We start from the raw sequence: 27530 nt of genomic DNA, 5'->3' as shown, positions 1-27530 counted from the left end.
AATGGTACAATCACATTGGAAATCTGGGAGTATGTGCTAAAGCTGAACACACACATTCCAACTATTCCAGTATGAAGTACATACCTAACAGAAATCTACACACCGAGAGACATATAAAAGTATGTTTACGGCAATATTGTTTGTAGCAGTCCAAATCTAAGAACAACCCAAATGTCACCTACTGTAGAATGAATAAACAAACTGTAGATTATACATAAAATAGAATTCTGTACAATTAAAAAAAACAACACAAAAAACAACAACACTGTAGCTAAACCCAACAACAAAACAGAAAAATAATGTTGAACAAAAGAAGCCAGACACCAAAGAGTGTATGCTCTATGGTTCTGGCTATCCGAAGTTCAAAATCTAGTTTATGGAGATAAAAATTAGACTGGCAGTTACTCGAGAGGTGACTAATGACTGGGAGGAGGCCTGGGAGAGGCATCCAGGATGCTAGTAATGTACTGTATTTTTACCTGGATGGAAATTCCAGGAGTATGTTTATTTTATAGAAATCTATTGAGCTGTACATTTATTATTTTGCACATTACTCTACATATGTTGTACTGTGATAAAATTTTTATTTTACTTAAAACATTTAAAAAAGATTGCATAGGCCCCAACCCAAAAAATTCTGATTAGCCTGATTAAGTGGTCTGGGCATTAGTATTTTTAAAAGCTCCCTAAGTGATCTTGAGATGTAACCAGGGTTGAAACCACTCTTGTAGAGCAAGGACTGGAGCAAAGAAAAAAGTTATCCAATGTTTCTCACATTTGAGCGATAATAAGAATCACCTGAAATGTTTGTTTAAAAAATAAATTTCCAGGCCCCTCCCCTGCTGACTCGGATCCAGAGGATTGGAGATGGGATCAAGAAATCTGTCATTTTGACAACCTCTCCGATGTGTTTAATTAGAGCTCTAAATTAGGGTCAGGTGGTGGCAGTGGGAATGACGAGTAGGTTATGCCAAGCAAAAAAAAACTGGAAAAGATTAAATTTTCAACACTACTTATACTTGCTTTTATACACTTCCAGCTTAAAACCCACCAAAACAACCAAATTAGAGCATGGTTTATTTAATTGACATCTTTAACCTAAGGTGGTTTTATTTTGGTTCACGGTGTGTAAACTTTAATTTAGTCATTTACTTTCTTTTCTAACAGAACCACGAAAGTAAGGGATTTCTGAAGCCTAAGAGATACCATTTCCTTTTCTGGCAAATGTACATTACAGAACAGATTTAATAACCTCTGTGGATGAAAAGGGGGCGGCACATTAAACCCGATAAGCTCAGGGGAGGCCAGCATGGCGGGTCCTACAAACTCAGAGACTGAAGTAGCCATATAAGATGGTCTGAACACACAAATTCCTAACTAAAAGCAGGTCATGGCGAGTAGTCTTGTCCTAGGCCCGTAGTTTCCCTGACAAAAATCAATCTTTACCCAAAGTGAGGCTATTGTCTTTTGGATCTAAGATAACATACTCTTGGAATGTCAGAGTAATCTTTTCCAGACCCCTCAGAGCACACCCACCACAACAGAGGGCAAGACCACAGAACCTGTCATTGTTACCTTGTTCCCCCAAATATCACACTTCTATGAGCTGTAAATGTTAATTATTAACTATCCTGTACCGGTCAATGTAAAATTTGACTTTTTATCCATTCCCAGAAATTGTCCCAAATTTGCTTTTTCCCACCCTTAATCTACCACCAGTGAATCTCATGTAACCCTCCTTATGCTTCCTCCTCTGATTCTAATGTATAAAACAAGCTGCAAAACTACAATTCTCTGGAACATTTTCTCAATCCATTGAGATTTTGCTTCTCAGCAATTGGCCTAAATAAACTCATAAATATTCTCCACAGGTTTTGATGTTTCTTACATAGACACATCTCATGGTAAAAGTCTCATTCAGCCTAATTTAAAAATAACCTCGGTTGTATTTTCAAAGAATTTCCAAGTTCTGCTTATGTTCTTTAAAGTATAGCATATGCAGTAAAGCAAGTACTCTATTCTGCTCAATAATAAGAATCAAGCTGAAACCCGTTTGGCTCAGTGGTAGAGCGTCGGTCTGCGGACTAAAAGGTCCTGGGTTCGATTCCGGTCAAGGGCATGTACGTAAGCAAAAGCTTACAGTTATGAATATGCAAAACACAGAGTTAATAAAGCTATTATAATAATCATAACTTGAATGTCTTTTTCCATACCCAAAACTGTAAAACTACTTTTGCACCACCCTGTTGGCATAAAGGCTGAGATTACATTAAATCTTTAAATTCTACTAGGTGAGAATAGAGATGTTATCAAACTCTCCTGTTACTTGTTTCTATATGTAGTTATGGAACCAAACAAAGTAGATTCCTATAACATGATTTATAACTATAAAATTTATAATTTATTTTCTCATAGTTCTGAAGACTGGAACTCCAAGGAGCCAGCAGGGTCAGCATCTGGTAAAGAATCTTTCCTTGATTGCAGAAGGCTGCCTTCTCACTGTGTCTCTCTTATAAGGATACTAATCCTACTGGATCAGAGCCCTACCCTTATGACTTTATTTAACCATAATTACATCCTTATAGGACCTACCTCCAAATACAGTCACATTGGGGGCTGGCGCTTCAACATATGAATTTTGGGAGACACAATTCGATCTATATCATCCTCTGAGGTATCTGAACTTTTTAAGAAACAACACCATCGACTAACTCATATATATAATGAGTTACATTTATTTTACATTTAAGTAATGAGATACATTTATTTTTCTTCAAATGAGTTGAAGTTTTTTAACTAGATGAGAAGATACTGATTTCTCCAAAGTGATTATTCATCAATTAGGGATGTGAATAATTGTCAGGTATGTTAGTAACTCAGCTCTGACATAAAAATTTACTATCTCTCTTCTTTTTAAATATGTGGATCATTATAACTAAAATCAAGTAGCTATTTTAAGATTTTTTTAAAATGTTAGTATTTACAGCTACTTATTTGTATGAATCACAATTGTCTTTGCTTCTTCTTCTTTTTAAATCACAATATTTTTGATATACTTTTATCTTAAAGCCAAATGCTGGAAAGCTTTCTCCCAACAAAAAAGAATAGGACAGCCCAACCAGCATGGCTCAGTGGTTGAGTGGCGACCTATAAACCAGGAGGTCATGGTTTGATTCCTAGTTAGGGCACATGCCCGGGTTGCGTGCTAGAACCCCAGGGTGGGGTATGTAGGAGGTTGCCGATCAATGATCCTCTATCATCACTGATGTTTCTATCTCTCTTTCCCTCTCCTTTCCTCTCCGAAATCAGTAGAATATATATATATTTTAAAAGAACAAGACAAGGATTTCTGCTTTTGCCATTTCTATTCAACATAGTACAAGAAGTTCAACCAGAGTAATTAAGCAAGAAAAAGAAATAAAAAGCTCCCAAATTGAAAAAGAAAAGGTAAAAATATCTTTATTTAAAAACTAGAGGTCTGGTGCATGGATTCATGCACTGGTGGGGTCCCTTGGCCTGGCCTGCAGGGTTCAGGCCAAAACTGACACTCCAACATCCCCTGAGGGGTCCCAGGTTGCAGGAGGGTGATTCTCAGGTGACACATCTGGGAATCAGGCTCCCTCCTCTCTGGTTCCAGGTGTGCCACCCAAGAACCACAGCTGCCAAGTCACCAAGCTCGGCAGCTCCGGCATTGAGCATCTGCCCTCTGGTGGTCATTGTGCGTCATAACTACCAGCCAGTCGGCCAATCAGCTGGTCACTTAGGCATTTATATATATAGATCACATGTGTCAAACACAAGGCCCGCAGGCCAAATCTGTCCCGCCAGGCCTTGCAATGTGGCCCGCACCGCACTGTCATCACTGCACTCCGCTGCGTTTCCATCACAATGACAGTTTATGACTGTTCAGTAAACCATTCGGCCCGCGATTTAGGCTGGATTTTAGATTTTGGCCCCTTCTCTGATTGAGTTCGACACCCCTAATATAGATGATATGATCTTCTATGTAGAAAACCTTAAAGATTACACACACACACAACAGTTTTGTTTTAGCTAATAAATGAATTCTGCAAAGATGCAAGATACAGAATCAATGTACAAAAATCAATTACATTTTATAAACTAGCAATAAAAATGCAAAAAGGAAATTAAGAAAAAGAGTTCCATCTACATTGCATGAAGACAACAAATACTTAGGAATGAATCTAACCAAGGAGGTACAAGATTTGCACACTGAAAACTGCTGAATGAAATTAAAGATGTCATAAATAAAATGGAAAGACATCCTATGTGCATAAATAGGAAGATTTAACATTGGCATCAATAATATCCAAAGCAACCTATAGATTCAACATAGTCCCAACAAAATTATAACAGCCTTTCCCCCTAGAAATAGAACAGCCAATCCTCAAATTTATAAGGCATTGCAAGGAGCCCCAAATAGCCAGCACCATCTTAAAAAATAATAATAAAATAAAATAAAAAATGGAGGACTCAAACTTCTTAACTTGGAAAATTAATTCTAAAATTCTTTGAGACATCACGATAAGGAGAAAAGAAAAAGAGAATCTAGTTGAGGAATAAGCGCCTGACTCCTTGTTCTGAATTAACAGTGTAACTCAACCTTTCCAGTGATTATAAATGGACCAAGAAGTTCCAGCAATGGGAGCAAACTCAAATGCCTACAGAGGCCGGGCAGGAAATATAAGCAGATGAAGCAAGGCAGCTGGGGGCGGTGGTAAATCTGAGGCCACATGCCCAGTCTGAAGGGAGCAGCTGCACCTCTGCCCTGGCGAACTGTCTCCCGTTGGAATGTGGGCATGGCATTGGACTTTTCCATTCTGTAAGTGAAATTGAATTGAGATTTTTCATGTTGTATGTTGGCATCTAATTTTAAAAAAACTATTTTTAACACTGCAAACTAAAGAAAATATCTGCAGTTCAAGGCACGTGTAGTCAGCTGACTACTAGCGTGTGATATCTTTCATAGCTTAAAGGCTGGATCCAGCACACAAAAGAAGAAAAATAGTTACTATTAGTCAGATCCTCACCAATGTTTAAAATTAGCATACGATCTAAACCTTTCTAATCCTTGTTAAATATTTAGTGGGTACAAAATATTTTTTTTAAGATATATTTTTATTGATTTTGTACAGAGAGGAAGGGAGAGAGATAGAGAGCTAGAAACATCGATGAGAGAGAGTCATTGATCAGCTGCCTCTTGCACACCCCCCACCGGGGATATGCCCGCAACCAAGGTACATGCCCTTGACCGGAATCGAACCGGGGACCTCTCAGTCCCCAAGCCGACGCTCTATCCATTGAGCCAAACCGGTCCCGGCGGGTACTAAATATTTTAATTAGGTGTTCTTTAAGATTGTATAGCTTTTAATGGGCCAGTTTTTATTGGGGCACTTTGAACGTGGGGCACTTTGAATGTGAAGTTCAAACATGCAAGTGTCTTGCACATAGTAGGTGGTAAATAACTGATAGCTATTATTTTAAATCAAGGCTAATTAATTTGAAAAGTTAGTATAAAACAGATTTTCAAAACCAACACTACCCTCTAAAAAAAAAGAGATGATAATATAATGCATTCATTAATTTATCCTCTATTAGGGGTGTCAAACTCAATCAGAGAAGGGGCCAAAATCTAAAATCCAGCCTAAATCGCGGGCCGAATGGTTTACTGAACAGTCATAAACTGTCATTGTGATGGAAACGCAGCGGAGTGCAGTGATGACAGTACATTGCAAGGCCTGGTGGGACGGATTTGGCCCGAGGGCCTTGTGTTTGACACATGTGCTAGTAGTTGGGAAATGGTGAGCCTTCATATTAAATGACAAAATAAATCATTTATATATCTTAGATGCTAGGAATATAGTTATTGGCATAACAAACAAGGTTCTTGCCCTCATAACATTTACAGTTTAATAAGTGAAATGAACATTATGTAGAGGCATCCAAAATATTTAGTTAGAAACTATAATAAATGATATGACTAAATATTACAGTATGATGAGAAAAGAATAATGAGAGGATCTAATTCAGATGAGAAAGGAGTCACAGAGAAGGCTCCTTTAAGGAGCCGACTATTAAATTAAGACCTAAAAGGACAAAGAGAGGTTAGCAACCTAAGGATATTATGTATGCAGCATGAGGAGGGTTGGGTAGAAGAGGTGGTGACAAAAGCATTCCAGGAATGCTTGTGTGACAAGTGTAACAGGCCCAAATAATCGACATAGAAAAAAATGGGAAATTAAATAGAGGGAGAGAGTAAAATCATTGGGGGTAGTGAGGTGAAAGCTTTGAGGGGACATTAAATGCCAATGTTCTTCCTGGAGAAAAGACTCTGAAGAGGAAGTAAAAGTTTTTTGTTGTTTTTTTTAAAAAAGAAAGAAAGAAAAGAAAATCAGGAACTGAGGAGAAATAAGTGAAATGGAAGATAGAAAACAGGAATTTGAGGTTGAAGAACTTGTTTATTGGCCACATTCGGTTTCTGGGGGAAATGAGGGAAGCGAAGCACTGGTGGGAGCAGGTGAAGATGACTGGCCAGAGGAACACATAAATGGGAAGAGATTACACGGAAGGATTTTTATTTGTTTATTTTAAAAATTACAAAAGTAACAAATATTCTTTAATATTCAAACCAGGCAGCCACCCGTTTCTGAAGTAAACACTGTTGATCCTCACAGAATGGTTTTAGTGGTGAGGATGAGGATTAGTGACAAGCAAAGTCAAGTGGAAGTTTAAGGCAATTACACAGAGAAATCAGACCAAACGCTTTATTTCAGCCTAAATTTCTGCATTTTTCCTTGAGATCACTTCACCCACTATAACATTAGGTATTTTAGTAAAAAGTAACTTTTTCTTATCATATGATCATTCAGACCCACTGCAATTTCCTGGTTCCTAGAATGTGAGCTCCTCTGAAAAAGACAGGAATCCCCCCCCCACCCCCCGCAAATCTCAGATTATTAGGATTATTAGACTACAACTCCATGAGAGCAGGAATTTCTGTCCAAATCACTCCTTCATCACTAGCAACTGATGCATAAATTTTGTTGAATGAATGAACATACCAATACTATGAAGACAAAACCCATAGTGAATTCAGAGTAAAACAAAAAGTGAAAGAGAAAAAAAAAGGAAAGAAAAAGAGAAAGAGAGGGATGAAAGTAGCAATACTTTAGATTCTGTCACTTATTCCTGACTCTTCTCCCACACCTCACACCCTGTCAATTTGGCAAGTCCTGTCAAACCAGCTCCTTAAATAGTTCTGCATCTCCATGCCACTTACTGTTCTACTGTAACTGGCTCCTAACTGGTTTTTGTCCTCAGTCTTACTACTTACTTTCCATACTTTTGCCAGTGTCATATGCGAGAATACCACACAAATTCCTAAGGTTCTACTAATTTCCTTCTTACGTGTTAAGCGCTAGCCAAAATGAACCTATTAGTGTTTCCCAAAGGAACCATGTTGTTTTATGTCATAATACTTTTAAAACTCTTGCTTTTTCTTTTTAAGAATGTATTTTTTATTTGCTTAATAGCTTTTACTACTTCAAAATCCATTCCAACTGCCTTCACTCCTTTATAGCCTTCCCCAGCTTCTGCAGGAAAAAACTACTTCCTCCCTGTACTGTCACTGTATCCTACACATGGCTCTAATAATCGCTTACACTCTATGGAAACTATTTCTAGACGGCTCCGTTTCTTCTTCTGGAATGTGAGCTCCTTGAGGGCAAGTATTGCCATTTACTCATTCATATTTCAAGCATTTCGTATACTATCTGATGGATTACACATCTAAAAAGTAATACTCTCTTTTAGTCAGTTTTCTGGCTTCTTCCACACTAGCTTTTTTCACTTATTAGGCGTGGGACCTAGAACAAGTTACTAAATTTCTAAATCTCAGTTTCATTTTCTATACAACAACTATATTAAAAGTATCTACCTACCACATAGGATTGCTGTGAAGAAAAATGAGATAATCTATATAGGGGGTACTTAATAAATGTTAATTGCTATTATTACCATTATTTCATTTCTGATAGTCTTTTTTATGTTTAGAAATTCAATTTATACCTTTCTAATAGATTCATGTTTTCCTTTACATATTTGATCATATTTATATGATTTAAAATAACTGTTCAAAAGGTTCTTGTTAGCTAATTCTATAATCTCTCATTTCTGGGTCTGTGTTTCTATTGAATTCCTTTACTGAGTTCCTTTAAGGAGTATTAATTTTGTTTAGGTATATAGTTAAATGGCATGCCTAGAAGTTGAATATTTTTGCTTATAAGCTGATGAGAATTCTATCCAAAGCCAATATCCTATGTATTTTGAGGTTTCTCAACTCTGGCTGGCAGAAGTGTGAGCTACCCCTTATCCTGTGTATACTTCAGGAACTGTTTTCTGGTGGTTCTTTTTCCAACCCACACATGTGCAGAATTTAGAGCCAAAGACTCAAATATCTGCTTGAAGCTCTCCAGAACTGACTGAGCTACTTACTCCCTCCTCTCTGGTACCCTGTCCTGCAAATTCTGGCCACCTTGGTTTCTCTAAACCCCAATCTCTGTCTCCTCAACTCAACTCCTCAACATGATGATCTTCCTTCCTGTACCATCACTTGGCAACTGCCTCTCAGGGACCACAGTCCTGTTTCAGACATTGGACATTGTCTGATTTCTAGTTATTTATGGCAGTACTCCCTTATGGGTACTTCTTCATGGGCCGAAGAAGAGGTACCTATCATCATTTTATTAAATGAAATATATGCATTCATTGGTAAAAACACAAAGTTCAAAATAAAATTCTAATAAACTATGAAAATAAATATGGACAAAAACTTTTGAGCCAATATTCCTAAATAGAAGTGGAGATTTACTTCAAGGAAATTTCAATATTTGCCAGACTTGAAAAGTCCAGATTAACATTTCTACATTGAAAGAAATCGCAAAGCAAGAAGTTGAATTGTAAAGCTGTTTGAATAGACTTTTTTTCTTTTTAATCTTCACCCAAGGATATTTTTCCCCCATTGATTAAAAAAAAAAAAAAAAAAAGAGTGAAGGGAGAGGGAGAAACACACAGAGAGAAACATAAATGTGAGAGAGACACATTGATTGGTTGCCTCTCACACACACCCCAACCAGGGGCTGGGATAGAGCCTGAAACAGAGGTACATGCCCTTGACCAGAATCGAACAGCAATCCTTCTGTCCTCAGGTCAACACTCTAACCACTGAGCAAAACCAGCTAGGGCTGAATAGACGTTTTTGCTTCCAAGAGTTTAAAGTTGCCTAATAGCAAGAGATTCTCTATAGTCTTCATGAGGTTATTTGAAATTCAGACATAGGAAAATTAGCATTATTCACTATGCAGATATGCAGAAATGACATTGCATCCCTGTACTTGCTCAAAACTTGGATAAATCGTTTCAGAAGGGATCAGGTCCTTATTTTTCACAAAGTGACTTCAGTTTTAGACATAATTTGCTGGAACTCTGCTATTCTTTGCTACCTCCCAGAAGAGTTATTTCCTCTTGATAATGCTATAATATGTACATGATGTTATAAGGAAGTTGTCTGCAGGAGGATGATATAGTAGAGGTTCCACTGAAAAGGAGTCTGGTACTTGGCATTCTACTTGAAAAAATGGGGCTTAATACTTACTTTTGGAACCCTGCCTCTGAATGTTTTTGCTCATTTTGGATTAAAATTGGGGAATGACACATTTTGGAACAGAAAAAATATTCTAAAGTTTCCTGGAAGTAACTGAGAATATATTAAAGCTATTTAACCAAATAATTTAGTATCACCTAGACACAAATGTTGCATTTAGTCTTTAAGAAATCAGAAACTGTCTGATTAAGAAGCATAGCAAGAAATATCCAGCATAAAATCTAGGTCATGTTTATGGCACAGAGGAGAACTTGGAGGTGCTCTCTCTTAACAGCTGGATGAATCAATGGCAGCTGCTATAAGAAAGATAAAGAAACCCACATCTGCTTAGAGTCCACATGCTATATGGATCCCTTGTGATAGTAAATAAATTCTTGAAGAGGCCCCACTTCTAAAGCAGGAAGAGAATTGGAGGACACTTAAAGACTTTTGCACAGTTATCTCCATGTGCTATTTCACAGAAACCAGCTGACTGTATATGCACCATTCTTCAATATAGAAAGTATTTAATACATATTTGCTAACTGATTAAGAGACTGGGAAGGATTGGGAAAGACAGGTTCTGTTGAAATAGTACAAGCTCCACCTATACATTCACAGCTCCCAGTTTTATTTATTTTGAGACCAACGGGTTAGTTTTTCTGAGGTAGTTCACTTAAAATTGGGTCACATTGGTTTTTGCCCACTAGCACATATATTCTGTAAAGGAGATGATGTTACTCTCAGCACATTACGATTGTTTGCACAAGAATGTAATTGAGATGGACGGTCTCTAGAGGGTGCATGTCATAGAAGCCGTATATGATTGGAGTAGCAGAAATAGTAGAAATAGCACATTAGCAAATTAGTAAATCTAACTTTGCTACTAATCCACTGTGCAATTATACAAATTACGTAACTTCATTGTTTATAAATGGGCACAATAATACCTATCTAACTTATTTCTTAGGATAGTAGAAATGGTCTAATAAGACACTAAGTAGGAGGAGTTTTAGGAAAAAAATTTCAGTAACTAAGTATAAAGTAGCAGTAGCATCTATTAGAGCAGATAGGGGGATCTTATATACTCAATGGAAGCAGGGAGTGTACCTGTTCACTTACTCTCACCCAGTGCCAGGCACATGGTAAGTCTGCCAAAATTCTACTAGTAGAATGCCTCTCTCTCTTTATCCAAGGGTATAACTTCTGTTCACTCTTCTTTCCCATTTAGATCAAACAGCCAGTCTTCAGGAGACCCTTCTCTAACCCACTCTCTCTCCATTCTTTAACAATAGTATTCCCATGCCTCCCTCTAGCCAGGAGTTTATTTCTTTGCAGTCACATCATTCCTTGAATTTACTTCATGACATTGTTTTGTTGTGGTTAATCCCAAGGATATTTTCCCACTGATTTTTAGAGAGAGTGGAAGGGAGGAGGAGAGACACAGAAAGAAACATTAAATGTGAGAGAGACACATCGATTGGTTGCCTCCCATACCACCCTGACCAAGGCCTTGTCTGAGCCTGAAACCGAGGTACATGCCCTTGACTGGAATGAACCCAGGACCCTTCAGTACCTTGGCCAACGCTCTATCCACTGAGCCAAATTGGCTAGGGCTACTGCATGGTACTTTAACATTGGTCAAGAGCAAAAGCTCTGGAGCCAGATGGCCTGGGTATGAATCCAGCCCTAGCACTTACTGTTTAACCTTGCCAAGTTACTTAACCTTTTCTGATCCTCAGTTTCATTAGTTATAAAATGGAGTTTACAGTATCCACCACAGAGAGATGTTGTGAAGAGTAAGTGAATTACTGCATGTCAAGTGAGCAGGCCTTCACTTGGCTCTTAATACAGTCATTAGTGATAATGATGTGATGGAGGTAGTATTTCTGACACAAGAGGAAAAGCTTCTCAAAAGTAAGGTGTGCTTATAACCTTGAATAGCATGAGACCAAACAATATTTTTTAAAAATATATTTTTATTGATTTCAGAGGATGGGAAAAGAAGAGATAGAAACATTAATGATGAGAATCATCTATCCGCTGCCTACTGGGGATCAAACCCGCAACCTGGGCATATGCCCTGATCCCATTCAAACCCGGGATCCTTTAGTCCTCAGGCTGACGCTCTATCCTCTGAGCCAAACTGGCTAGAACCCAAACAGTATTTATAGGAACAAAGAAAGATAAACGTTTGGTAGAAAGAAAAGAAGCCAAGAAAATATTTGAGAAGACTTACCGCCATTTTTGCCCACAGTTCGGAAGCATCTCCAGAAGGCCCGTAGGAATGATGCCCTGTTGTGAGGGGTGGCTTGGATGAAGCTGAATTCCCGAAAGAGAATATGAGTTCCTTGACATACACTGTTAAAGCTGCAAAGAGAACAATCAAGAACTCATCATTAGATGGATAGTTATGGAAGGCTGAAATCAGAATGAAAAAGCAAGACTAGACAGAAGCACTGCCAAAAAGGGAAAAAGGATTTTTTTCCCTCTCCAATAAGACTCTGAACTATAGCCAAAACCGGTTTGGCTCAGTGGATAGAGCGTCGGTCTATGGACTGAAAGATTCTGGGTTCGATTACAGTCAAGGGCATGTACATTGGTTGCGGGCACATCCCCGGTAGGGGGTGTGCAGGAGGCAGCTGGTCGATGTTTTTCTCTCATTGATGTTTCTAGCTCTCTATCCCTCTCCCTTCCTCTCTGTGGAAAATCAATAAAATATATATATTTTTTTAAAAAAGACTCTGAACTATAAATTAGACCAAATCCTTCTAGAAGGAAGTCTCTTCACATAACCATATCCCTCTGAAAACTGTTTCGGTCCAGTTCCTCTGGCACTTCCCCCCTTCCCACATACACACCCTGAGGAAATTTTAGCAGTCACTGGAGCATCTCATATAGAGGGAAATCTTTCAGTCTTTAATTGGCTGACATTGGCACTCATATTTTTTGAAGCATACCCCTCTCCCTACCTTTTTTGGAATTATGTTTCCTTAAAGAAATTCTTTGTGTACTCTCTGACCTCTATCAGCTGCCATATGAACAACATAGCTTATGGGACATAACCAGTTTGTCTGTTCCAGTTTAGGGGTGGTGTTGCATACTTCTCTGACAATAACCTCAGAGGAAAATCCATGTGCCAAAGGATATAAAAGGTTCCAAATAGAACACTAAAAGCAAATAAGAACAAGGGTAGAAAGTGGCCCTGAATTAAAGTGTGAAGCAAAACCCCAGAGCCCAAGTGAGTCATTGTTTAAGCTGGGCTGGAGAAGGGGAAAAAATACACTCAATTGCCTTTGGGTCCTTTTGCCAAAGAAGTGAAGGCTGTAGAGCCTGGCGTAATCTAAAACTGAAATTCCACCAAAGAATAGGCAATTATCCAGGCATCAACACTATCTAAGGCAGACTTCAGGTTCCAGAAAACTCCTAAGTTCCCTGACAAGTAAGCCATGAATGGGAAATGTGTTAATGTTATAGAGAAGCAGACATTAAAATGAAGATGGCAAGAAATAGAGGGACAATGGTAATTCCAAATGCCACTTTTCATTTGTTGACTAACGAGAGAAAAAAATTCTGAACCCCTGAAATGAATAAGAAAAAATGTCAGGAGCCATCCATTCCATTTTTCTTTTTCCTGACCAAGTTCAGAGGGAAGTGTCTAACCTGTCTTTACAGTATAGTATGTTATAGGATAAAATAAACCTCTTCCTGTTACTATTAAAAGTGCTATATAAAAAAAGTTAATTACACACTCTTCTTCCCTCTTAGAAAAGTAGCATAGAAATCTAATTCTAAGACACTATGAAAAAATATGAGGCCAATACCCGGCAAAGAATTAGGTTAGATGAGAGATGTTTAAAAAGCAATGAAAGTGTTAAACTAACCACATAGTTTATGGCAGTGCTATTTATTGTCTTGAGCAAAGGAAAATGAAAAAGAAAGCAAATGAGCTGTTACAGATAAATGGAGTAGGCCACATTTCTAGCAAATGAAGTCTAAAATGATAACATTCTAGACTAAATTTATGAAGCTATCAAGCAAAGACTTAGTCCCAAAGTGTGCATCATACCCCACAAGGGTAAAATGCTGGTGTTTAGATCATGATCTTGATTGTAAAAGAACGAATTATAATGAAATTATATCCTTAATGTAATTTTAAAGAATTTATATTTTAAAAAACACTAAAGAGTAATCTATGCATTAAAGAATCTGGCTGCCGAAACCGGTTTGGCTCAGCGGTAGAGCATCGGTCTGTGGACTGAAAGGTCCCAGGTTCGATTCTGGTCAAGGGCATGTACATTGGTTGCGGGCACATCCCCGGTAGGGGGTGTGCAAGAGGCAGCTGGTCGATGTTTCTCTCTCATCGATGTTTCTAGCTCTCTATGTCTCTCCCTTCCTCTCTGTAAAAAATCAATAAAATATATTTTTTTAAAAAAGAATCTGGCTAAGTTTCATTATACAGATAGGTACAAATTTACACAAAATTATAACATAAGAATTTTATAAAACAAATTGATAGGGCAAGGGCTTATAATTCTGAATATGAAAAGATTTACAATTTTATTTATACTACTGCCTTTAGGTATCGATAATTCATATTGATAAAATTCACATTTAACTAAAATTAAAAATAATTAGAAATATTTGAATAGCATGGCAACTGGTCAGTATGGGAATCATAATCACTTTACCTAAAGAATAGATGATCAATATGATCAATGAAAATTCTTTTAGATAAGATGGCTCTAAGGAAAGAGCAGAAAATGCAATAATGCTTAAAACTTTACTGGCTCTCTTCAATCTGAAGTATCTTTTTTCCTATCTCCATCTGTTAAAATTCTAATCTTTCCAGACCATCTGTCATATTTGACATAAAGTCTTTTCATGATTCCATCTCCATGCTCAATTCCCAGCATATCTCACTTTTAACTCTCTGATGGAACTCTTAATTTGCTGCTTTGTTTTAAAGTTATTCTACTTATTTCCCCTATTAGATTATAAGTTCTGTGGAGTAAGCAATTTGGTTGTATTTAATAAGTATCTCCTGGGGAAGTATTTTGAGGCTGTGGGAATATACTGTCAACTCTTCAGACTTTCATTTACTATTATAGTTTCAGTATCTATTGATTTTGTATCTAATAATTCTTGCTAGAAGCAATAACAATTATGATGGGTTTGCCAGATGGCTATTTCCTCCTTGTTACATCATTTCATCTACACTTATAATTTGACCTTCTATGGTAAAAAAAAAAAAGAGCTTACCTTTCTCATCCATTCATTATTTATTTATTTACATTAGTCTGGATTCATGGATTCTTACTTTATTCAGTAGGTTATGATCCTTTATTATCATTATTTTGTTGCTCAAATTGTCCCAGATTTGGCTGTGGGAGCTCCTTCAAGCTAACTTCTATCCGTTTGACATGTCTACACAATTCTTTGGTTACTTTGCTTTCTTTTTGACAGAATAAGATGTTCCAGACCCATCTTGTTCTTTCTCTAACCCATCTTGGAACCAGTCATTTATTCAAGATGCGCAAGTCGCTTTTAGTAAAAACCAGTGTTTAAAAACCAAGATCTAGGTAGGTGCTGGGTGTGCTTTGTGCTCCAACTGTGTCATTGCTTCTAGGCTCTCTCAGAAGACAGTTAAGAAACAGATGAAGGTCTATACACACACATTCTACACAAACATGCACATGTGCATGAACGCACACATATTTATTTTCATTTCTAGGTATCTAGCTATCTACATATATTAAAACCCATGAATTCACACGGATTCAATTCCAATATATTGTACCCTCTATTCTTTCCCTTTTATATATGAAACTTCCTCTTCTCACAGAGACATCCTGCTACCATTATCCATAACATATATTTACTTATTTGCTCAATCCTAAAATGTACAGCATTGCTAGTCCATGCCTCTGTGTAAAAGCAACCTCCTAATTATGGTTCAACACTTATTTAGAGCACTTTTTGTTTTTAGCCCAAGGGAGGGCAAATAGTCCAAACACTGTGTTCAAAAGGTACTTAGTCTCATCCTGGCCAGTGTGCTCAGTGTTTAGTGTTGGCCTGCTCACTGAGGTCCCAGGTTTGATTTTTGGCTGGCTCTGGTAGAGACGCATGCAGGAGGCAACCAATCTATGTGTCTCTCATATTGATGTTTTCCACTTTCTCTGCCCCTTCCTCCATCCCTTCCACTCTCTAAAAAGCAATGGAAAAATATCCATGGATGAGGATTAAGAGAAAAAAAAATTTACTTAATCTCCCCAATTCCCTTCAGTATGTTTGTTTTATTCATTTGAAATACAGTTTGCTTCATTTGTTTCTGTCCATATTCCATTTTAGGGCCCCTCATCCTTGTTAATTACATACATAACTTTCTTGCCTATGTGAAATATTAACATAGTTCCAAAAGTAAGTGTCACCTTCCCTCCACACTTGTCCTGACCAGGAATTGAACCATGACCTCCTGGTTTTTAGGTCAAGGCTCAACCACTGAACCAAGCTAGCCAAGCGCTAGTGTGAACTCTTGGTACAATTTCATTTTCTCATTGGGGTTGTCTTCTGCTGTTTTTTATTTTTATAAATTTTTCTTTTTATATTTTTAATTGACTTGAGAGAGAGAGAGGGGAATGGAAAGAGGAAGGAAGAAAGAAACAGCGATTTGTTGTTCCACTTAGTTATGCAATCAATGATTGAGTCTTATATGTGCCCTGACCAGGGATTGAACCCCAAATCTTTTGGTGTATTGGGATGGCACTCTAACCAACTGAGCTACCTGGCTAGGAATTACTGCTATTTGAGATGAGCTTTATTTACAAGGAATCCTAAACAAATCTACAGAGAAGCAAAATGTGAGAACAAATCATATCCAATTATGTAGCACAAACTATCTATACCAAAGGTGATAAAACTGAAAAATAAGAAAGATCAAAGATCCAGAACATCTTAGGAAGAATCGTGATTTAAAGTAAGCTTCTGTTGCTTCTATAAACAGAAGGAAAAAAGATATTCTGTGTAGGAGAAAAAGAAAACTTCTGTGGCATATTTCCCTCGAACATATTGGCAAAATAAGCAGACTGGAGTTTTGTTTTGCAGAAAGTAGCCAAACCCTAAAGATGTATTCCTGTGGCATGATTTAGTCCCCTGAACTAACCATCCCTGGATTTGTTCTCTTTATTTGTAAAAATCAGATGAAGTCTAAGTCCTTAAATGTTTTCTTTCCATTGCCTATCTGCCACAGAATTTGGTAATGCTAATTTGATGAAAGAAATTAGCAGAACGTGTCAGCTTGGTCTATGTTGCAGAAGGCCAAAGTAGTTTGGACAGCCCACTTGGACAGAAGTGCCTTACACCAATTTCTTGCTTATAGTGTTACAAAGAAGTTTCTGTACAAACGTTTAATGTTCAATTTCTAAGAACTTCTGGCTATTGGGCTGTTGTTATCTATAGTTCAAACATACAGCACACCTATTAAGGGGAAAAATTAGTGAATAACATAGTCCCACATCCAGTGAGAAATTTGACAAAGTGTGGCTTTAAAATATGGTACACTTCAAATAAGGTTCTGCCATATGCATCAGGTGAAGCAATTGTAGGGTCTCTATTGGTCAGGAAGAACTAAGTGTAAAAGTATAGAAAATAGAAACCCACATTGCAGATTAGTACTTACATTCTCATCTTCTCATTCCCAGTATTGGCTAAATTAGAAATAGAATGTCCAAGACCTTTGGCTTCTAAAACAAAGTCCCAAATTTAGGAAGAAATCCAACAAGGACTAATTAATCCTCAGTCACTTTCTAGGAGAGATGAACCAATTTGTGAGATCTGAGTTGCCACTGTGGCGAACAGGATTCATAATTTCTACACAGCAAAACAACTGCATTAGAGGCTTATCGGTTCACTCTAAAGCCTCAAGCACTGGCATTTCATACCAAGATTTTTTTTTCCTGCCTGACTGAGTAATCCTTAGTAGCAGAGCTAGTTTTGAGACCATGACATCAGTGAGATCGTGTATGACTTCATTTTGAATATAAAAACTCACAAGACAGACCCTGAAAACTGTGGAAAGCTTCTGCAATGGTCAGCATAAGCAATGCTGAGTTTTCTTTCCTTGGTTACTTCACCAAGTGCTCTTTTGTCACCAAATCCCAGGAAAAACCTTCTTAAAGCTCTTGTCCCACCCAAGGCTGATGCTAAGGGGGTAGAGATGGTTTTCAGATAGGGTGATCTCCAAGCAAATTCTCACCAAGAAGGCTAACCAAAAGACTCAGTTCTCACAGTTTCCTGAAAGTAAACTGCTCCCCATTGCATCTTAGTTTATAATTCAGTTAACTCCCTGCCAGAGTTAAAAAAATGTTTCAAAATCCCTTTTCATGCCCTCACATTTCAGAACTTATTGCTGAAGGCCTGGCATGCTATGGTCAACTCCCAATTGCATGTCATTTTCTTACCCACCGAGGGTCGTGGAGAAGCAAGATGATTCATTAATATCTGTTTCCCCTTGCAGTTTTAAGTGTTAAGGAACATCTCCTTATAAGGTTGTTTACTCATGCCAATAGAAACAGGCAAATAAATACCTCAGGATGTGAAATCAATGCATAGAGCATTGAGCAAAGGTTAGTACATACATACTCTTTATAGCATATAAGAAATTTAAATTATAAAAAGACAATGTAGCAATTTAGAAAACACATTTCATATACCATGAAAACAGGAAAAAGTGTGTTTACATTGTAATTTTAACTACATAGGTCTGCATAAGGTTAATATTAAAAATGTAAAAGACAACTGTATTTATTAATTGTATTAAAGTTTTTGACTTATAATTGATTTCTTCCTCTGTATTCCAAATATTCAGCAATGTTAAGTTAAATTTTTGTAATATATTTTTTAAAAACAACATACTACAAATCTTTGTGTCAATCCTACAAGGCCTTCTAACAGAGCTCTTGATAACAGAACTTCTAGGAACGTTCTCTAATTTCACCTGAAATCCAGAGTAGCTGTGTTTTCATGGTTTTTTCTGAGGAAACATCCCTGGTCTTACAGGAAGTTTCTGGACAAAGAATATTCCTTGAGAATGTTGCCATATTTCTGTATCCTGCTACATGTTACATCTCATGTTCATTCATCTGTGATCTCTACTAGTAAACCTGTCATCTGTTCTTTCTTTCTTTCTCTTCACCTCTATCTTTAGTTATCTGCAGACAGATCCTGCCATTCCTTCCCCACAACGTGATTCCTCTCTACCTCCAGATCTCAAAAATAAAAACAGTTTTTATCTATTTTACTGCCAGATTACATATCATATTCTCATCTAATTTCTTATCAGTTTTCATTAGTTTTTTTCAACTCATTTCCTTCCAAGTTTTCCCACCCATTGCATATCTATGCTTCATACAGCACCAGACAAATTTTTTTGGTAAATTCCATCCTATTTCCTGCCTACAGTTATAATTTTTAAGTACTTTTATGTCATCCTTTTTTCTCACCAGAATCTCCAAAATGTTCCCATTAGTATCACCTGCAGGTTTCACTTAAAACACAACACTATTTTATGGGTCCCTGAAATATAACAAATTCCTTCCTCCATACTACCCCATTCAAGAGCTGGAGGTATTATACAGTATCTATCAACCCTCTCGGTTCAAAGTCCAGCAAGTAATTCTTAAACCTCCACCCTTTGTTCTTATTCAAGATGCTATGAATTAGGTTAACAAAATTCTTCATATAAATGCTTTAGTCATAGGCCAAGTCTTCTTGTTTGTTTGTTTCTCTAAAATCAATAAAAATCAATATATTTTTATTGATTTTAGAGAAAGGAACAAGAGGGAGAGAGGGAGGGAAGGAGGGAGGAAGAGAGAGAGAGAGAGAGAGAGAGAGAGAGAGAGAGAGAGAGAGAGAGAGAGAGAGAGAGAGAGAGAGAGAGAAACATCAATTGGTTGCCTCCTGCATGCACTCCATTGGCATCAGGGATTGAACCTGCAATCTAGCCTCAGAGACCAAACCTTTGGTGCATGGGATGATACTCAACAAATTGAACTACACAGGCCAGGGCTTCTTTCACTCAATCATAATTTAAAATGATCATAAAACTCAAGGGTGGTTGGAATGCAAGACTTGTATTTTTAGAGCCACATACGTCAGACTGTGGCTGCCGATTACATGCTCTATCTTCATTGTTTATCATGTCTATGTTACTACCATTATTTCCAGAGTTACCTCCTTTTTGTTATTTTTTGTTTTATCTCCATAACTGGTCTCACTGTTTAGAAAATAAGTGCAGTTTCTTTCAGTACTCAAGCATACTTACCGTTTACATCTACTGGTAAGTTATACCTATATTTTTAAAGTACTCATTTTCCTGGCTTTTGTTGAAAGCTATTTTGTGTTATTTTACTTTCCACATTCAAGTTCATTCTTCCCAACTTTTTGCATTAGTTAATAACTCCTAAAATAAGAGAGCTCTAAGACTACATGATTAAAGAAGTCTTAATAATTAAGTAGTCTAGGATGGGGGAAAAATCCTAATACCTTTATTAAAATCTTTTTCTTATTAACTCACTAGATTTCAATGTCACTTCTATTTGTTTTCTTATTTCCAACAAATATTTTTATTTCTAAAGATATAAGAGGGGGGGAAACTCTAGCTAGTAGGCAGAATTGTATACCAAACTCTGCTAAACTAATTTTTTATTTGGTTGAAGACCTCAGAGAAAGAGGTGCCATAATGTTTCTGAAGATCCTGGTATAGCTGGAAGTCTTAAAAGAAAAAATGAAAGTTTAATAAGGGCTTCCTATTCCTAAACACCTGTTTGTCAGGTGAAGTTGTGAATTCATTCACACAAAACTTTCTCTGTAGCATAAATCTTAATACTGATTTATTTTAGAACATCAGCACTCTCTAATTCTCTATTTGGTGCTATTTAAACAACTATCAATCTCCTAAAAACCCAAGGATATTTCTCAATAATCTTTTGTGACTGACTACAAATCAGAAGCAGCTATAGATGACAGAAAATGAAAATTTACTTTTCTGCCAAACTTTTAAAGATTTCCTTTAAGTAAGAAATATTTTTTAAAAGGGGAGGAAGAGGAATACAAATAACTTGGAAATAAACTTGAACCTTAGTAAGATATTGTAGAATCACCATATGTTACAGAAATTCTACTTCTGGGTTTATAATAAAAAGAAATGAAAGTAGAGATGTAGGTATCTGTATACCCATGGTGATGACACTATTATTCACAATGGCAAAAAGATGGAAGTAACCCAAGTTTCTGTCAATGGATGAACAGATAAACAAAATGTGACACATGCATACAATGAAATATTATTGAGCCTGACCAAGGAAGGAAATTGTAATACATGGTACATGGATAGACTTTGAACTCATTATGCTAAATAAGTCAATCACAAAAAGACATATCTTATATGAGGTACCTAGAGTCGTTAAATTCATAGAGAGAGAAAGTAGAATGGTGGTTTATCAGGGATTGGGGAGAGGAGGGAATGGGAAGTTAATGTTTAATGGGTATAGGGTTTTATTTTGGGATGAAAAAGTTCCAAAGATGGATGGTCATGATGGCTGAAGAAGAATGTGAATATACTTAATGTTGCAGAACTGTACACTTAGAAATGGTTAAAATTTTATGTTATGTATGTTTTAGCACAATAAAAATGAAAGAAAGTAAGTTATTGGTGTCAAATACCCAGTATATATATTTATAGAATTGCCTGATGAAATGAGAAATTGGAAGTTATAACCAAAACATTTTTCAGAGTAGTTTTGAAGCAGGAATGACTACAGCATTGCTACTTAAAGTCTGGATCAAGGATAGCAGCTTTGGTATCACTTAGAAGCCTATTAAAATCAGAATTTCAGGCCCCATTCCAGACCTACTAAATCTGATTCTGCATTTCAACAAGATCCCTAGATGATTCACATGCATATTAAAGTTTGAGAAGCACTAGTTTGGCACAAATCTAACCTCTTTCTAGCTGTGTGACTTTGGAACCAGTTACTTAACCACTTTGTGCCTCAATTATTTTTTATCCATAAAACTAGGAGTCCAGTGCACAAATTCGTGCACCTTGAAAGGAACTGTGGGCTGCAAGGCTGCAGTGGGCACTGGGGCAGGGAACTTTTCTAAGGAAGTCAATATTTCCCAAAGGATAAGAATAGTGCCTGGCTTTAAGAGATAATTGTAAAAAGGAATATATGGGATATAATAGTTTTGGCAAAGGAAAAAAATGGAAATATTTCTTCAGAAAACCCAACAGAGGTCAAATTCATTCACAGTGGGACCATTTTTTTTTTCTTGGTAAAGTAGGGAGGACTAGACTAATATTATTTACAAAGTATAAATAGAATGGAAGCAGTTTTTAATGAAACAATGTCATATTTTAAAGATATTTTCATGGTTGAATGGTGTATTTTTCACATGTCTGAAATCCTTATGTAGGATATAACTTTTCAGCTGAAATACCACAAGTATATTTGACTTATGTGATAAAGGACCAAATATTTGTCTCAGGGAGCAAAGGGAAAGAAGAGGAAATATTGACAAGGGAAGAGACAAACAAGATAGCTACACTGGCACCCCTGAACTACTAGCACCTGGGCCACAGCTCTCAGATGTTGTTGAGTTCCTATCCTAATTTCTTTGGCAGGAGATCTTTCCTTGTCCTAGAAAAGACTTTTGGAGACAGAGAGGATTAACAAAATAATATTGTTAAGAAGTGAGGTTGCTGGGCTTGCACTTTACTATCCGGAATCCCTTTATCTTTCTTGAGAGCCCCCCAGATCTTTTATTCTAGGTCAGTAATTTAACACTCTCAGCTCTCAATTCAAAGCCTGTAATGACCTTGCTGTGCTGAATTATTAGCCCAGGATGTAGAAAGAGAGAGAGAGGGAGGGGAAAAACCCACTAAAAACAACAGAGGCCTTTTGATCAGAGCACCAAACTGCAGTTTGCTGTAACTCAAGCTGCCCATTCTTATATGGCAGGAATTAAGGACTACCCCTGCCAGGCAGGACCCTATTAAAAGACAATAGCTGTTTGAAAAGAGTAAGCAAGTTGATATGGATATAATAGGCCACATATGGGGGCCCCTTTCTACTCTGAAATAAAGCTCCTTCTTAAGAGTTCTGAGCTGAGAAATCCAGTATTCAGTGAGGCAGGAGGAGGAGGTATAATAGAAGAGAGTGGGTAGCCATGCAGAAATGCTTGAAGGTGCTTCAGGAGAAAGAGAAGAAGGTTTGGGGGAGCCTGCAGAGATGAGCATCAATCACTGAGGATAGAGGCTTTCTGAATGGCCAGGTGAGAGCTTTTTAGGGCCAATGATGACAAAGATTTGGCTGGAACCAATCAATACAATGTTAGTTTCTCGAATGGGTTAACAACAACAACAAAAAAACAAGCAACAAAGCAGTAAGCTCTTGCCAAGAATGATGTAATTGGCAAAAAGTAATCCTTTCTGTCATGTTTTAAACAACCTAACATATGAGCATCCTAAACTCCAGATGAATACCACCTAGTGTGCTAAATGTTCTTATTGTTTTCTAAAAGCCTTGCATAACAGAGACTGCGACCCCAAAGAATTAACCTCTTGTATGCAATCTACACCCCTCTTCAGATACAGAGAGGTAACCACAGGATACAGAATTTCTTACTCTATTACCTAAGCCTTGTTTACTAGTTAACTCATGTTTACTTATCTATCACTGAACACCCTACCCATTAGCGAATGATGCTTTTGGGAATTTTAAATCCACAACTGAGTTTCCCAACCACTGTTTTAGCTATCTGTAAGATCTTGTTAGCATGTTACAAAACAAGGAGTGATTTAAGAATGATTCAATATTTTTAAACACATTAATCTAGTTGTTTATAACTAAATTCTAAATCCCCAAATTCCTTAGCAAAACATATCCAAAAGATATTTTTCTTTCCTCCACCACCATTTGCTAATTGCCAAATGACAGTTCTTCAGTTCCCATCCACTGCAATTAACGGGTTAGTATGATGGAATTCACAGCTAAAAAAAAAAAATACAATAGATTTCTAACATTTGCTTGTTCTACTAAGTGCTCAACAGGACACAAGATAAATCAAAGTGTCTTGCTGATGATTAAAGAGAAGACCTGGATTCCCAAGAAAAAAACGTTTCATCACCATGGGACTTAAGACTCCAAAATAAATATATTATTTTTATAACAAGTTATTCGAGATAATTGTTTCCATATAATATTACAATTCTAAGCTACTCTCCAATATGTAGACTCTGTTTCATTTCACATGGTGTCATCATGTAGGAAGGGAAGGATGAGAAATAGAGAGCAATGAAGAGCACCAAACACGAAGCTCATTTCCCAATTCATGCCCTAGCATATGGTGACCATATTTTCAGAAGTTCAAACTGGGACATATAGTCTACAAAGGCTTTATTTGGTTTGTGGTGGGCTACTTCCAGGTTTGAGAAACAAGCTAAAGATTACAAATATAAAATGATTGGGTATTCATAAATGCCATATTAATTGATAAATATTAAAAGCCATATTATTTGATAAATCCTTAGAGATATACTGCTTATCTAATATAAAAAAAATCATTAAACAAAATAGTATGTGTAGTATCATACCGTTTATATAAAATTACATATCTAGTCTAGCCAGTGTGCTCAGTGGTTGAGCATCAACCCAAGAACCAAGAGATCACAGTTCAATTACCAGTCAGGGCCACATGCCTTGTGTTGCAGGATCCCTAGTAGGGGGCATGCAGGAGGCAGCCGATCAATGATTTTCTTTCATCATTGATAATTCTATCTCTCCCCTCTCCCTTCCTCTCTCTGGGGGTGGGGGGAAAACATATCTAGGGGTGTTTATATATGAACAGACAACATGTTTGAAAGAACAGAGAAAATGGAGGAAGGAAAAAAAAATGAAGAAAATTTTCAGAACCGAAAGATGAGTTTCCAGGTTGAAAGGATGTGTTAAGGACTAGCACCATGAAGGTAGATGCACATCAAGATCCATTATTGTAAAAAATTAGCCTATACCTTTTATTGGGGGTTTGGCAAGATCACTTTGTAGAAGAGTATGTAGGTAGAAAATATTGGTGCAGCTATCTTTGGAAAATATAATCTGTCACAGTTGCCCTCTGGCCACAACAAATTACATTCCTTCCACATGTAAAATACACCCTGACCCCCTAGAACCCCAAAGTTTAATTTCATTTCAGCATCAGCCCAAGGTCCAGGATATTTTCATATAAATCAAGTTCAGGTACAGATGAAGTTTGAGGAATGCTATTTTAAAAAAACAAAAACAACTCTTTTTTTTTATATTTTATTTATTTTGTACAGAGAGGAAGGGAGAGAGATAGAGAGCCAGAAACATCGATGAAAGAGAGTCATCGATCAGCTGCCTCTTGCACACCCCCTACTGGGGATATGCCCGCAACCAAGGTACATGCCCTTGACCGGAATCGAACCCGGGACTTTTCAGTCCCCAAGCCGACGCTCTATCCATTGAGCCAAACCGGTTTCGGCACAACTCTTATATAACTATTTTATCCTTTAAACTGTATGCATGTATAACTTTGATTTTTTTTTTTTAACCAGAAAAAGAATATCAGCTTAGAGGGCCACCTGCTCTGTGACACCTTCTCTGGCCCCTCAAACTTAATTAAGATATCCTTCCTCTGGACATTCTTATTCTTAGCACCTGAATCTCTAGTTAGCTCAAATCAGAAGTAATTTAATTATTGGCTAATTTAACTGTGAGTACCCTCAAGATAGATACAATTAATCATTGTTTCCTCAGCACCTGTGATAAACCCAGGCATATAAGGGTATATAAGAAATATTTTCTGAATTGAATGATCTCAGTCAATGGCACCAACATCCTACTGATAGTAACACAGGGTAGATCATTTCTATGACCAAACTATCTTTCTAACGAAACTACTTTTCTGATCCCTCACATGTCTTCTTGGACTCTATTACCTCACTGTTATAGACTAACTATTGGTGTCCCCCTCAATATTCATATGTTGAAACCTAATCCCAAAGTGAGAGCATCTGGAGGTGGGGCCTTTGGAAGGTAATTAGGTCATGAAAGTGCAGACTCCTGAATGGATTAGTGCCCTTATAAAAGCAGGCCCAGGGGGAGGTCCCTCGCCTCTTCTGCCATGAGAATAGACAGTAAAAGAACAGGCATCTATGAACCAGGAAGAGGGTCTCAATGGAATCTGCAACAGCCTTGATTTTGAACTTCCAGTCTCCATAACAGTGAGAAATAAATTTCTGTTCTTTTTAAGCTACCTAGTTTACAACATTATAGCAGCTTGAACAGACTAAAGGACTGACCATAGAACTTTGGTCATTCTCTAAATATACCAAGCCTCTGCCCTTGCTCATGCTGTTCCCTGGCTAGAGATGCCCTCCTGCGCAGTTCCCATTCTCTATTATTCATTTTCCAAGGAACACTTGAAGTACTACCTCTTTTGTGAAGCTTTTCCTCAAAATCAATCTCTCCTTCCACTTATGCCAAAACATGTTTCCTAAAATTCTATATGGCACTCATTTAATAGCATCTTAATAACTATACTTACATCTGATTTTCTCCCTGAGTTCATAAGTTCCTTAATTGGCTTATTCATCTTATATCCTTCACTAGCATGTTGTCTAGCATGTAGCAGGTCCACATTATAGTATAACAGTATTTGGGGGGGATATAAACTGCCATTATTTCCCTTGAGAATGAAAGTGAATTCCTTGACTATGTCTGGCACAGGGATTGGAATATAGTTAAGTACTTAATAGTTACCAAATTTTAAAAATTAAAAGAAGACTCAGGCAGTAAATTTTATTTTTCAGAGTTTACAAGATACTGCCTTTTACTTTGCCTTTCTTATCTCAACATAATTGAGCCTTTCACAAAAATGGCCCTATCCTCATTATATATATGCTGTTTGTAGCTTTTCAACATGTACTTGTCTTCCACAAGTCAAATTAGACTTCTTTATGACCCCTTGCAGTAATATTTTCTATATCTGCTAATATAATTATATTCCACTAGAATGAAAGTTCCCAAATTATTTCTCTTACAATTAAAATAGATTAGGTAACTTAGACTAACCCTCCTGGATGAGAAAAACTGGATAAGATATTAAAAACATATGTTTGAAGCCACCAAGGCAAATGAAGAATGACAAGGTAAGTTATAAAAGGAGGAAAAAACACAAATAGGTGAGCCAAGCATTTGGAGCCACTTTTCCCCCATGGGCAGGAATTCTTTGCAGAAGGGTCCATATATTGAATTCAAGAGATTCCACAAAATTGGCCAAAGCCGGTTTGGCTCAGTGGTAGAGCATCGGTCTGCGGACTGAAAGGTCCCAGGTTCGATTCCGGTCAGGGGCATGTGCTGGTCGATGTTTCTCTCTCATCGACGTTTCTAGCTCTCTATCTCTCTCCCTTCCTCTCTGTAAAAAAATCAATAAAATATATTTTTTTTAAAAAGAATTTAAAAAAAAATAAAAAGAGATTCCACAAAATTGGATATGAAAAAAAGCAAATCTTTAGGTTTACTAACCTCTAATTGGAATTTAGTATTTTCTTCAATTCTGAATGTAAACATAGAATTAACAATATCTGTGATTTTTTTTAAAACAATAGAAATCTTAGATATTTTCATATCACATTAAAATTGTTCCAGGTCTCTCACAATATCATTTATACTCATCACCACTTCAAAAACAATTTTTTATTATATCCACTATAGTTCCAGGAGCTTCTGCCAGTCATAAAAGAGGTAGCTGATAGATTGAACAGGTAATAATTTTGAATTAAAATTAA

The 27530-nt window shown here is 37.0% G+C and overlaps 1 protein-coding gene across 3 annotated transcripts in view; it reads right to left on the bottom strand.

Annotated features, from left to right (window-relative positions):
* The window catches only part of CUNH11orf49 (chromosome unknown C11orf49 homolog), a 126042-nt gene that overhangs the window by 61192 nt on the left and 37320 nt on the right, over positions 1–27530 (bottom strand). For all 3 annotated transcript variants that reach the window (XM_036427781.2, XM_036427780.2, XM_036427782.2), the window contains one exon: positions 11901–12031. In XM_036427781.2, coding sequence (XP_036283674.1) covers positions 11901–12031 — 131 coding nt within the window. The remainder of the gene's footprint in view (positions 1–11900; positions 12032–27530) is intronic.

The sequence above is a fragment of the Pipistrellus kuhlii genome, unplaced genomic scaffold, assembly GCF_014108245.1.
Source record: "Pipistrellus kuhlii isolate mPipKuh1 unplaced genomic scaffold, mPipKuh1.p scaffold_m20_p_9, whole genome shotgun sequence".
NCBI classification, from domain to species: Eukaryota; Metazoa; Chordata; class Mammalia; order Chiroptera; family Vespertilionidae; genus Pipistrellus; species Pipistrellus kuhlii.
This window is presented reverse-complemented; position numbering and strand designations above follow the sequence as displayed.